Below are 14,280 nucleotides of genomic sequence, written 5' to 3' on the forward strand. Positions count from 1 at the left end.
GGAGATTGAATGATCAGAGAATTGTTATAAACTATTTTTCCTCAATATTCAGACTATGAGGGACATTACCAAAGACAGAAGTTTTAAAGTACTTTCTGTACTCCTTCAAAAGCCATCATTCAGTTGTGAAATTAATTTTCTTTATTAAGGATTACAAGTGTATTGGGTATATGTTGCAAGGTTTTGGTAGCAGACACACATACACACACACACACACAACGACACCTGCAGGGGTGGCCTCTATGAGAAGTCAGGTGCTGCCCTGTGCCAGACACAGCTGGTTCCAGCTGGCTCGGCAATGGCCCCACTGCAGGCCAAAGTTGAGCCAATCAGTGAAGTTGGTGGTGCCTTTGTGAAAATATATTTAAGAAAGGGCAAAAAAACCACTGGACAGGCAGAGGAGGAGGGGAAAAAAAAAAGTGAAAAAAAAAAAAGTGTGAGAAACAGCAGAGGGAACACCAAGTTCAGAAAAGGAGGTATTCCATGGTGCTAGAGCAGATATCCACACTGCAGCCTGTGTAGGACCCATGCTGGAGCAGTTAGATATTTCCTGAAGGAACTGTGGCCCATGGAGAACCCACGCCAGAGCAGAGTTTTCCTGACAGGACTGTCTCCCCTGGAAGAGCCCATGCTGGAACAGATTTTCCTGACAGGAACTGTGGCCTGTAGAGAACCCACGCCAGAGCGGGGGAAAGTAAGTACAAGAGAGGAGCGGCAGAGAGCAACCGTTATGTACGGACTGTAAACTCCCTTCCCCGATTTCCCCTGCACCACCCTGGGGGTGGTGGGTGGTAGAGGAGTCTGGAGCGAAGGAGTGAAGTTGAGCATGAGAAAGGGGGGAGGAAAGGTGTTGTTTTAATGTTTGTCTTCCTGTTTCTTACCATCTGAATCTATTTTAATTGGCAATAAATTATTTTTCCCCAAGTCAAGCCTGTTTTGCCTGTGACTAACTGGTAAGCAATCTCCCTGCCTTTATCTTGACCCATGAGCTTTCTCATCCTATTTTCTCCCCCTGCCCCACTGAGGAGGGGGAGTGAGCGGGTGGGTGGGAGTTTGGCCCATAGCCAAGTATAACCCACCACAACAAGTTAGTTTAAAGTGTGATCAGAAATTCACAAGGGATAAGTACAGTGGTAGTTAAACTGCAGATACAACCTCCACCTCAAAGTCCTTGAACTGCCAACTATGATAAATCTGGAGAGCATAAAATACTTAACTATTTTGTGCACTCTTTCCTTACACACCAAGGGTGGAAAGGATGAGAGCCAAGAGACTGCTGACTGATCTGACACAAATAGGGTCAGCTTCATATTCACAGAGATCATCACTACACATTGACACTGACAGAGCGCTCAGAAGAACTGCCCTTTTGCAGCTGACCTATAACCATGGGACCCCCTTCCAAAAGGGTCAATGGTTAACTACCATTTTAGTTAAGAATTCAGAAGACTAATCCACACAGCTCATTTTATCACTTCCTCAGTTACTGGACCATGCCCTGTTCCATCCTGTTGGCTCTTCCCTCCCCCATGAACTTCTGAACCTAGTTTAGAATCTCCCCTATGGCCTTCAAGTGCCAGTAGACTTGTTCCTCTTTTTCTTTAAACGAGGAATGTAAAAGTCATCATAACTAAATCAGTGACAAAGTATGCATTACTAATTCATGGTCTGCTGTAACAGCTCACAGTAGTATGAGCATAGTGATTCATATCCCACTTGTTTACTATAAACATGTCTACAGCACTACTTACTGTTCATTTCAAAAACGTAAGCAATGAATATCAAATAAAAACAACTCTATACTAGTCTCTGTCATTCTCAGAGAAGTCAGTGAGCAGCACACAAAGTCATCTTGGTTTGGTACAAAATAAAACCTTTACCAAACAATTCTTAAACAATTAAACTAGGCTAAATTAACATAAAACTCAGTTGGGCACTTAAGTTAAATGCCTCAAAATCATGTGACTTAGGATCATGACTTAATATGCCCCATAAAAGCCTTTATGCTAAAAAATATACAACCTATTTAGGTATTTAAATAAGTGTATATCAACACAACAATAAAGACAAATCTAGCCACCCTCAAGTACAAAAGGCAACCCACCTCTGATAGTCTTCCCATCATACACTCCTTTCTCTGAGCGGTTGAAAAAGAACAAGAGAAATTAAATTTTAACTCTACCTGTCTCTAGACAAATAAATGTTTATCTTTGCCTTGTAAGGAGATAGACAAGACTGAATAGTGAAGAGTTGGTGGAAGGAATTAGAGTAGTTTTATATCAGGTGTTGTGTCTGGGAAACAGTTAATACTAATTCAAATGTTAATCACAGAAGATATTTCTGCCAGACAAATTGCTTTGGATTGATGCATGTTGTATATCACCACTATAGGACTTCATACTCAAAATATAACTAGTAGCATTTTAATAAATTTCACCTTTCCTCAGCTTATTTTAGAGTTCACCCACCAGAGATGCAGCCAAATGCAACATCTAGCTGTTAGACACTAAGGTCAATCATGTCTAAGCTATTACCTCTATCTTCTCACATTTACTCATAGCAGCATTTAGCTGCTACTATTTCAAAATGTAGTAGAGAGAATAATACATGCCATGAATGTATAGGATAAGCAAGTATCCTTCACACAAATAGCAGCCACTTTATAGAAGTACTTAAGTATGTTCTTTATTTTTTAAAAAAAGGTGAAAAATCCTTTTCAAAAACTAAAGCTGTAATGAATCCTAGAGTACATGTGCCCAATTTCCAGCTTGCAACCTCTTGTCTCTGAATTATAGAGTAAATTACAGAATTGTATTGACAGGATAATTTCTCTGAGAGTAACATTCAAAATCATGTTTAGAACTCTATCAATGGTGCATTCTTTCCCACTGTCCTCCCAAAAGAATTAAAGTCTGACTCTACACACATACACTTTCTGAATACTACTCCACATGATTTTCAAGAGCAAAATGACTGGAACAATACAGACACATTTCTAGAACGGTACTTCCAGTTACTGAAAACTATACTTTAGGAAAGATATTAGAAACTTACTTGTGGGAAGTTCTTTTCTTCATCATGCTCGCAGAGACTCCTGCATGACCTACAATATAAATGATGGGATTATTGAACAATAAAATGTATTTATACACAATGTCAAAAAGGTATCTTACAGAAAAGTTATCTTTTTCAAGTAAAAAAATTTAAACACTTCATGTTGTGATTGATCAATGAGCTCCTACAATGGAAGGAGGCTCTGAGGAAACAGGCAAGGACTATGTACTCACTAAGCCAAGTGAAGAAGTAGGGAGTGACTGATGACAACTGTTACAAAAAGCTGAACTTAACACAAAGGAGATGAGAGGTAGTCTTTGTTCTAGATAAATGGCTGCAACAGTTGAGGGAATCAAATGGCTGTGTAACTGCCCTTGAGTTGATAATAATAATAATAAGCAGTAAATACATATCTTCCTGAGTTAGTGTGGCCAGAATGGGTGGGTGTATACATGGCTCAGCCAAACTGAGTATAAAAACTCAGTACAGAGCCAAACCCGAGTATAAAGACTCAATATAGCATATACAGTATAAAAACTGTACAACTAACAGAAAGAACTTTGAAGAGAGTGACAGGCTTGAGCCAGTTTCAACCCACATATTCCTTCTCAACGACTGGGGATGCCCAGCATCGTGATGGAGACCAGCAATGAGAATCACATTTGTATTGTGATTCGACTGTATATTGCAACTGCTATGCTCTGCTAAATATAACTTGTACTTGTACTGTGATTTAAGTAAATTGCTGTATCATTCTGCTAAATCAAAGTCCCATGTAATGTCAAATAACTTCAAAAAACTAAAGTTGCTATTAAACATTAAATCCTCTACATATGGAATATCTAAAAGAACCCAGTCAGACAGTGTTGAACACATGTATGTTATCAATAAAAAAAACCCTCATGTATCTGTAGAAACATGTTTAGAATTTCATCTATGGATGTTTAAATCCACACCTACAGAGAAATACTTAACTGAGGTTTCTCTACAGATCCAAAAAAATTCTTCAACTTTAACATTATGTGCATGTTCCAAGCATAGCTTTGGCATATGTATTTTGAAAATTAATTTTCATAATAGCAGTAGTGTCACACAAGAGTTACACACTGAAAGTGCAATTAACCTTAAAAGTTTTCATAAATATTTTAATCTTTGGATTTTCAGATGGAGAAATAAAGAGGACATATATCAAGTGACAGAAATGGCAGAATTAAAATAAGACTACATACATCTTGTTTCCAACACTCAAGCTTGTACTGAATCCATGGAAAGACGAATCTCCAGTTTTAACAACAGCTAGAATTAAGTTTTCAAAAATGAGGCCCTCCATGTGAATAGCTACAGTAAAGATCCTATTTGCAATTTTTGACTATTAAAAGACCAAGTAAATAGAACTTCCCTTTGAACGAGTTTATAAGAACTATCAACTAGAAATTAAAATAAAAGATATCACAAAAAGTCTGAATAGAAACCCAAGACTTTGGGACTTGACTGCAACCACTAAACAAGCATTCTCATCATATCATTAGCCACCCCTTAGTTATATGAGGAAAAAAGTTTAAAAACATACTTCTTAAAAAAAAGAAATCCGTTCTCACAAAGTAAAAGAACATGAACACACAGATTTCATGTTTTCCATTACTGATTGATGAGACAAAGTAAGATTTAACTAAATCAGCTCAAGTAGTTAAAATGCTACAGAAAAAACACCCACATATTCAGCCGGGTGGTTCAGCACAAAACTTGTTTTCTGTCCTCTGCTCAGAGACTCTGAATCTTATTATACAGTGCAACGCATTTAGCCTTCCAAAACAAAAGGAACTCTACAGGTACACAGAAGGAAGATCTATTACAGAAGCTGCAAAAACCACAAAGGAGAAGCTATGCATGCTACTCAGAATGAGTGTTTGCCCTGTTCAGTAACTGCTCACCTTAGGCACCTCTTATTTTTGATAGGACTCAAGCTCTACAGTCAGATGTCTTTTCTCTCAAATTCACTTACGTCCAAAATTTCTCGGCTATCCATACACAATCTCCATGCATGAAATGACATGTACTAAACTAACAAATATTTACAACAACACTGAACTAAGAGTTTGAGAGGAGACTACCCTTTTTTGCTGTCAGGTGAAAATGAGTTTGACAGTTCCTGACTGATTTCAAGAACTTGCTTGTTCATGTACCTAGCTCTAAACAAAAGCCAACTAAGCAAACTGAGTATTGCTCAGTTTCTTGTGTTGGCAGCTTAAGGCAGTGCCCAGTTTAATACAAAGTTATGGCATTTAGATTAATAATGTGAATATAGCCTACTTAAAAGAAGAGATGATAACAAGGTACATAAAGATCCCAGCACAAGAAAGACATGGATCTGTTGGAGTGGGTCCAGAGGAGGGCCACAAAAATGATCAGAGGACTGGAACACCTCTCCTGTGAGGAAAGGCTGAGGGAGTTGGGGTTGTCCAGCCTGGAGAAGGCTCCAGGGAGACCTTACTGTGGCCTTTCAATATATAAAGGGGGCTTATATGAAAGATGGAGAGAGATTTTCTACCAGGGCCTGTAGTGATAGGACCAAGGGGTAATGGTTTTAAACTGAAAGAGGGTAGATTTAGATTGGATATAAGGAAGAAATTCTTTACGACGAGGGTGGTGAGACACTGGAGCAGGTTGCCCAGAGAAGTTGTGGATGTACCATCACTGGAATTATTCAAGGTCAAGTTGGACGGGGCTTTGAGCAACCTGATCTAGTGAAAGATGTCCCTGCCCACAGTAGGGGGGGTTGGAACTAGATGATCTTTAAAGGTCCCTTCCAATCCCAACCATTCTACGATTTTGACAAAATCATCCTAGTACTGACTACAAGCCTATTGGCCATAATACACATTTGTATTTTGTATTGTCTGAATACATTAATGTCTCAAGGAAATGCAAACTCCTTTAAAACACATCTCAGCTTAAACTGTGTAGCACTTCACATCCTCTGAAATTGTAACAGGAGTTCGCTGAACAGTGAATATTTCTCTCCCCTATAGCAGCTATAAATAGGGAGATGGAATAACATGGAATCCTTATGTTTAACATCTTTTAGTTTTATCCTTACAGAGTAAGGCCAAAACCAAAATTACCCAATGAATCTGCCTGCCTGAATCTATCTTTATTCAGGCAAATTACCTCAGCAATACAGCTTTTCCAATGTAAATGAAAAAAACACAAGAACTCTACAAACTACTTGTATGGTCCAAGTTCAATAGCATCCAGATGTTTGGAATTGTATCTAAACTTCAAAGGAGGGGAGGGGGGAATGTTTAAGATGTCAACAGTAATACTTTATTTCTCACTCTGGAAAGCATTTTCATTACTACTAAAGCAGTACACCAATAAACCTTGCAATCATTAGTGAGGATTTTGAAATCAAGACAAGTCCAATGATAAAGCATCAGAAACAAAGTGCTTACACAGTTCAACCACATGTAACAAAGCTTGATTTAGCACTTGCATTAGTGGAGTAGTCAAACATACAATACACCAAATCTCCCTGCCTGATCCCCTTTCAGTCACAGGAAACTAATGTCAGAGAATATCAGGACTCCAAGTGTGTAATAACACAAGTACAACTTAAGACAGGTCAGACAGAAGCTTTATTAACTATGATCATAGTGAGAGAACATTCGGGCAGCATTTCCCCCTCTGCTCCCATGTTCTCTGACAAGCGGTTGCAGAGACCTCACTTATATACTGTTTCAAAGAAAGGAAAGAGGTGAGGAAAATCATTCTAATGTTAAAAAAGCCAGGTGTGCATTCCTGGGAAGAATGGACTCCAGACAATCACTTATATGTTAATAAGGCCAAGTACCCATGCCTGGGAGGGATGGACTCCTCAAGTACCTTGTTAACTGCCACAATTGACACTATGGAGAGATGGCTCTTGGTGGAGCCTCTAGGAGTGGCACATCCAGTATTATCTTAGCTCAGAAGTAGGGGTCGGAAACAATCACAGACTGCTAGCTTTTAGATGAAAGGAATTTTCCTTTTGTTAGGATAAACTTCTTAGCCAGACCTCTCAAATCTTAAATATTAATAATTTTCCACCACACTAAGATGATGTCCGGGTAAAATGGCAGTAGCATACCAGAGCCGTCTCAAACTGCTTTTCCTCCCATTCATTATAAAAAGCATCTAAAATAAAGTAATGCTTTTAAATACTAGCCAAGATAATTACAGATATTAAAAATATCAAGCAAATGCAGTTTTTATACCTCAGGAAATTGGTTTTACACTTGAAGACTATACTCTAAACAGTGTTCTTACCCTCAAAATTGCATCAATAAGTTGTACATATTCCTATCTGTATAAGAGAAGCATGTGAAAGACTATTTCCCTAATAGGTGCTTACACTAAAGTCCAGAGATAGCACAAAAAGGCAGTATAGAATAGAGTATTTTTTCAGTTGGAAGGGACCTACAACGATCATCTAGTCCAACTGCCTGACCACTTCAGGGCTGACCAAAGGTTAAAGCATGTTATCAAGGGCATTGTCCAAATGCCTCTTGAACACTGACAGGCTTGGGGCATCGACCACCTCTCTAGGAAGCCTGTTCCAGTGTTTGACCACCCTCTCGGTAAAGAAATGCTTCCTAATGTCAAGTCTAAACCTCCCCTGGCGCAGCTTTGAACCATTCCCACGCATCCTGTCACTGGATACCAGGGAGAAGAGATCAGCACCTCCCTCTCCACTTCCCCTCCTCAGGAAGCTGCAGAGAGCAATGAGGTCGCCCCTCAGCCTCCTTCTCTCCAAACTAGACAAACCCAGAGTCCTCAGCCGCTCCTCATAGGACATGCCTTCCAGCCCTTTCACCAGCTTTGGTGCCCTCCTCTGGATGCATTCAAGGACCTTCCTTCTTAAATTGTGGGGCCCAGAACTGCACACAATACTCAAGGTGAGGCTGCACCAATGCTAAATACAGCGGGATAATCACCTCTTTTGACTGGCTGGTTATGCTGTGTTTAACGCACCCCAGGATGCAGTTTGCCCTCTTGGCTGCCAGGGCACACTGCTGACTCCTATTGAGCCTGCTGTCGATCGGCACCCCAGATCCCTTTCTGCAGGGCTGCTCTCCAGCCACTCCTCTCCCAATTTATACTTGTGCCCGGTGTTACTCCATCCCAGGTGCAGAATCCAGCATTTCGACTTGTTAAATTTCATCCCATTAATCATAGCTCAATGCTCCAATCTATGTTCCAACATTAGTAATTAGACAAGTAATTAGATGTGCACCATGCAAGCACCATATATCGGTGGTAAAAACATGGCAAACCACCACCGCCAACACAAAGAAATAGTTAGTAACCAAAAAGGACCTCCATTGCTTTCATCTCTTATTTGTGAAATATTGTCTGACCCATGGGAAGATAAAATGTTTGCATGTGAAGCAGTCTTTGAATGGCTGCAAGCACTATTCCTTCAAGTGGTAAAGCTCATTAGAACAAATTCACAATAGAAATGCTGTTCTGTTTTTCTTTTCCCTACAGAAATGTAAAGATTAATTGGAATACTAAAGTTCTGATGCTTTAGGATATCTTTAGTCTTGTGTATTTAATTTTTTCCCCCAAGATTAAAGGAAGAAATAAACTCTCACAACATAAGATAGACATAAACCTTATCTTACTAAGGCAACAAATCAGCTGTGCAGAGGACTTTTCTTTCTCAATTTAGAATACCAAACAGCTTTTACAGTTTCTTTACAAAGATGTTTATTTGTAAGTGTATGATGTTGTATTACTGTCTTAATGACTTAAGACATCTGAGAGCAAATAAAAATATTTTAGTATATTAATTTTTAACATATATGTTGCTGATCATCTCCTTTAGCAGAGAATGCCAAACATAACAAGCAAAGCAGCAACTTTGCTTACACAAATTATCCTGAAACCTCTAGTACCACCTAAATGGCTTGTTATAGAAGCATAATTAGCATTAGTCATTCCCTGTCAAGTGCCCAATTCAAAGAAAGACATTTAAAAATTTCCCAACAATTTCAAGGGCAATAAGTTCACACAAATCTTTCAAGTGAAAAATTAGTGTATCAATGTGACTTCAAAGATGTTAACAGTAATTAGAGAACAATAATGGAGAGTTATCAGATTCTATATAGCATGAATGTCATTGAATGGATTTAAGTTCATATCCTTTACCTCCTTCTGATGATGGAATGACAAGTGCTACTGTTCTAACTAGCACATTCCATGAAATTCCATGTTTTAGACATCATTCAAAATAAACTCTGTACAACTAAGTTGCCATGAATATAAAAACAGAAGTTAATACTGAACAACAGCAACAAAAAACACCAAACACACAAAGTGACTGAATTTGTTTTATGCTTCTTCATAATAAGCAGCAAAGAGTCAAACTTTGACAGATCTGAGGAAGCAGAAAATATTTATGGCTCAATCTCTTATGACTACAAAATTAAATATTTTCCATAATAAAAAGTCAACACAAACTCCCAACTCCCAGTCAAGAACAAAAGAATTAAGCATTTAATTGTCAGTTGGCCTGTGTTTTTTGAGCCTGAATTAATTCTGCCTAATGTATCCTTAAAATACTGTTAAATTCAATAGCAAAACTAGGAGTCATGTTTCTGAATGCTTCTACCTTACCCTCACAGAGAAAGAAAAAGGGTAAGACAACACAGAAATAAAATAAACATTCTTTGAGGGTGTGGACTCTAAGGGGGAGTACACACATTTCAACTGGGGGAGGTAGGAGGAGAGAATAGGAAGAAGGATGGGAGAAAGCTACTAGCAATGTTTTTAATTGTTGTCATATCAGATAGTACTCTCCATTCAGCCCATCAAAATTAGATGGACTCTTCAAAACACACCACAGCTTCTTATTTCTCACAATAACCCCTGTCTTTATGACAGGCAGCAAAAGCTGGACATTTAAAAATTATATTTCAGAATCTGCTGTGGAAACACCATATAATCACATGAGAATTATTCTTGATCTGATGGCTCTTTCAGAATTACTTTGAGGGACCTAAAAATTCCACAGACATGTTTATTCACACCTAATATTGCCCAATGTCAACTTTAAGAGTTTGGGAAACCGGACCAGGAGAAGAGTGGTAAAATGAATTCCTGACTCTGCCAAAAGATTTCATTGCATTTTTAAGCAAGTCGAATCTGCAAGTGGGATCTCTTCTTAATTCACAAGGACAGTACTGGTAACAGCTAGGAAGGACTGTAAAGGACCATGTCTTACACTTCTACAGCATGAAACAAGCGATCACTAGACTCAAAAAGATGAAATATAAATGTAAACACAACAAGGGTAATCACAACCTATCTTACAGACAATTATATTAGATTATGTTAATGAAAAAATTGGGATTCACCTATATTGGGGAGAACCATGCACTAATTAGAAGCACAGGCACAATGCCAAGCACAAAGCAGCTGGCTGATCTACTGAAACTATATCCTGGAAAGCTGCTCTATATTTTAACAAAATCACTGAGGCTGCAGACACACACTCTACTGTTGTAAAAAAATAAGAAACAGGTTTGGCTTTCCTTCATTTCTCCATCTTCAGTGTTATCCTTTATTTCTCAAGATGGAACTATTAAGTCCGTTTCCCAGTAGAGGTAGACTTCAAAAACCTGGATATTTTAGTCAAATGTATTTTTCTCCTCTTTTAAACCTACTTTACAGCAAATAAAAGCCTTTCCTTTGTAGGCAGGCAGACAGGACAGAAGAAAACTAGCTTTTTTCCAAAGAAACCACCACATCTAAGTCTTTACTACTGATTTGGATTTCTAATTCCAGCTCCTTGTCACTTGACCTAGTTGTGCTTTTGATAGCTTTTTCTCTCCCAGTTGTTTTTTTTTTATTATTTTAATAAAATACAATGAACTCACTATAATTTTAATTTATATCACATTGCAAGGTCTTTCTTTCAGCCTTCAAAATCTTCATTTTATAAACTCTGATGAAATCAATTACTGCTTCTGCTGTTCTTTTCAAATAATTTGACCACTATCTGTGAAACTACGATGATAAACAAGTGTTCTGTCTTTCCTGCTCAGTAGTTGTATGTTTAAAAAAAAACAACCACCCAATACACACACACACACAAACATTATAGAGTTGGTTATGCTGTCTCCTAATAATGGCTACCTGGTACACTCTTTCCTAATATACATTTATAATTAGGAAACATACAGCAGATAATTCCATCACCACATAAGTTCTTTTTCTTTCAAAAAGCAATAAAGGCCAACTACCCACAGCCCATGAAATATGATCAGCAGAAGAAGCAACAACAGCAAGGTCAGAATATACATATTTTCAAGAATATATATCCAGATGTTGGAAGCTGGCAACACCCAAGCCTAGACAATGACTATGTCAAGAGTTGAGACTGACCAAACGTATACGACTTGGAGACATGTATCAAAAAGACAGTGATACTACATTAATCAGACATGAGGATAAATTAAGGACTCTTCAGTTAAGATTAAACAAACTTCATACAGAAAAAAGACCTAAATATTAACTGTTGTGTAGGGATATTAAAAAGCAAAAATGGCATCTAAAGAAATCTGAGTGTCAATTATAATGATTTTGCATGGTGCAAAATGAAGGTGCCATTTATAGTATAAAATATAATAAAACAACAATGGAAAGTGTTACCATCTAAAATAAGTATTTTTTTTTTAATTAAGAGGACAAATAGTGAAATTTTCTACTCAACATGTAAAGTAAAATTATCTATTTTCATTCACAAAAATCACCCTCTACATAAAGTTCACACTGTGATACCTCAAATCTGCTGTAATGTTATTGTTCATTGTATGTCACAATTAGATTGTTAGACAAAATTCTTCTAAAAGTTACCTTTAAAAACCTAATGTCTAAATTTTTTTGAACTCTCACAGTACCCAGCTAATGCTTAGAAGTCAACCATACTGATATTAAGTACCAGGTCAAAGCCTACTTTCTTTTCTTTTCTATTACAAATAAAATTCTCCTTCCACAAATACTCTGGTGGTGTCAAGAAGAAGGATGACTCATATCAGTTGGCTGAATGAAAAGTCATTGAAGTCTAAAACTCTGCACTGGGTTTCTTCTTTAAAACTATTAAAAATACTTTCAGGAACTATCTTTGAAATCTCTAGATGTTTCAAATGAGTGACAGCAAATGTAACATTAATGCAAACTAGTCACAATTAAAAATGTTTTTGAAAGTCTGGTTTTGAAACCAAAAGGTTTCAAAGAAATCTTCCAATATCAGTTGCTTCACTTCCGAATGAATTGGGTAAGTATTTAAAAGCACCATAATAGACTATCACTTGGGTATTTTAAAAATTAATTGAGCTTTCCCAATTTTATATGAAACTGATTTGGTTTCATGAGATTTTTTGGAAAGCACCAATAAATGATGGTCAGGGTTAGATGACGTGCTGCACCATTTGTCTACAAAGTTTTTCACTGTGCAGGTCACTAGTGAGTTTTGCAGTACAAAATAGGAAGGGCATCATTTCTCCCTGCCAAAGAACATGAAGTAATTCCAGGAGAGAGAAAACAACTACAAAGAAAGTTACATTACTCAGCTAAGTTCAACTAAAAAGCAAATAATGAAACAGAGGAATGAACAAACAGCATTCACTTTCAACATTTTCATCTGCAAAATGCTGGACTGTAAAATTCTTAACCTGCAATTGATAATTTCTAGTCCCTGTCCTGCACACTAGTCCAAACAGAATGCACAGCTAAAACAGTCTGGCTTAGTTTATACAAGACCAAATACCAGCATACAGAACAATTCTTGACTGGTAACAATTTTTTGTTGTGTCATTGCTGATAATCCTTACTACAGAGTCCACAAGATTTACTGAGATTCATTAGTCTATCGAGCTGCAAAACTTTGAATTAGCCTAACCAGTCATAAAAGACTAAGTGGTTACTCATATTTTGAGTTTCTTCAAATAAAGAATTCTTTAAAATACTTTGACTAATTATTTCAATTTACGAAACACACAACGTAGCAATAATCTCTGTGTACATTTAGAAAAACCCTTCTGAAGTGTTTTTGAGAGATGCTCTTTCACAATTACTATCTGATCAATTTCTATAAAATCATTACAAATTTTACAGCAAGTTATAAATATATGGTGAATACATTACTGTTTATTTTCCAGCACTTCTGAGATGAGCAAAAGAGAAATTTTCCCCTTAAAGTGTTATTCTATGGTACGGAATATCCCTTTGGTCAGTTGGGGTAAGGTGTCCCGGCTGTGTCCCCTCTCAACTTCTTGTGCACCCCCAGCCTACTTGCTGCAGGGGGGCAACATGAGAAAGAGAGAAGGCCTTAACACTGTGTAAGCACTGCTCAGCAATAACTAAAACATCTCTGCATCTCTCAACACTGTTTTCAGCACAAATCCAAAACATAGCACCATGCAAGCTACTATGAATAAATTTAATTCTATCCCAGTCAAAACCAGTACAACTTCTTATATGTAAATCTGTACAGCTTAATTAAATTTATTTATATCCTTTCAATTCCACAGTTTCTATAATGAAATCAATAATTCTTATCTTAAAAAAAAAAAACCACACAAAAAACCCCCCACAACCACAAACAAACAGTAACAGCTTCATAAAGCCATGAGTACATAAGAAAATCTATAAAATAAGGACACTTTTTTACCCACTAAAAAACAACAAACAAAACCCCCAAATTTAGTAACACCTCACCTGCATCAGCTCTGGACCGCTGACCTGGCGATTTTCCAAATGGGGTCTTCATTCATCTGTGTTTAAGTGAGCAGCAAAGCTGCTAGACTAGGGTGAAAATTCGGTTCTTCCCAACTCCCAAAATATCTTCTTACTCTCTTAATACAACAGCTACTTATTAATCCACCATCCAATCACCAATTTGTTCTTCCTCAAATATAGGAGAAGCACTTTCAATTATATCACTCTGAAAAACAAACCAGAAAGTATAGTCTGATTTGAGACCTGGTTAAAATAAACATTGAAGTGAAAAAAAAAATTTTTTTCTTTCATGCTCAATGAGAAGTCTCTTCATATTCTGTTATTCTGGACACATTCAGTAAACAGAGGATGGGTAGGCAAGAAGATAGTCAAATATTAAGGCTCGTACTTTTCCTCATATTCTCAATGCAAGTTCTGTATCAGATCAAAGTCATCCACAGACAA

At 37.4% G+C, this 14,280-nt stretch overlaps 1 protein-coding gene across 1 annotated transcript in view; it reads right to left on the reverse strand.

Moving 5' to 3' along the window:
• The window catches only part of LOC127028869 (spindlin-Z), a 33,302-nt gene extending 19,300 nt beyond the window's left edge, over positions 1-14,002 (reverse strand). The window contains exons 1-2 of the mRNA XM_050914525.1: positions 13,816-14,002; positions 3,055-3,103 (exon numbers count right to left, since the gene is read on the reverse strand). Coding sequence (XP_050770482.1) covers positions 3,055-3,103; positions 13,816-13,867 — 101 coding nt within the window. The 5' untranslated portion in view covers positions 13,868-14,002. The remainder of the gene's footprint in view (positions 1-3,054; positions 3,104-13,815) is intronic.
• Positions 14,003-14,280: the final 278 nt, after the last annotated feature.

Source organism: Gymnogyps californianus, unplaced genomic scaffold (genome assembly GCF_018139145.2).
Source record: "Gymnogyps californianus isolate 813 unplaced genomic scaffold, ASM1813914v2 HiC_scaffold_46, whole genome shotgun sequence".
NCBI classification, from domain to species: Eukaryota; Metazoa; Chordata; class Aves; order Accipitriformes; family Cathartidae; genus Gymnogyps; species Gymnogyps californianus.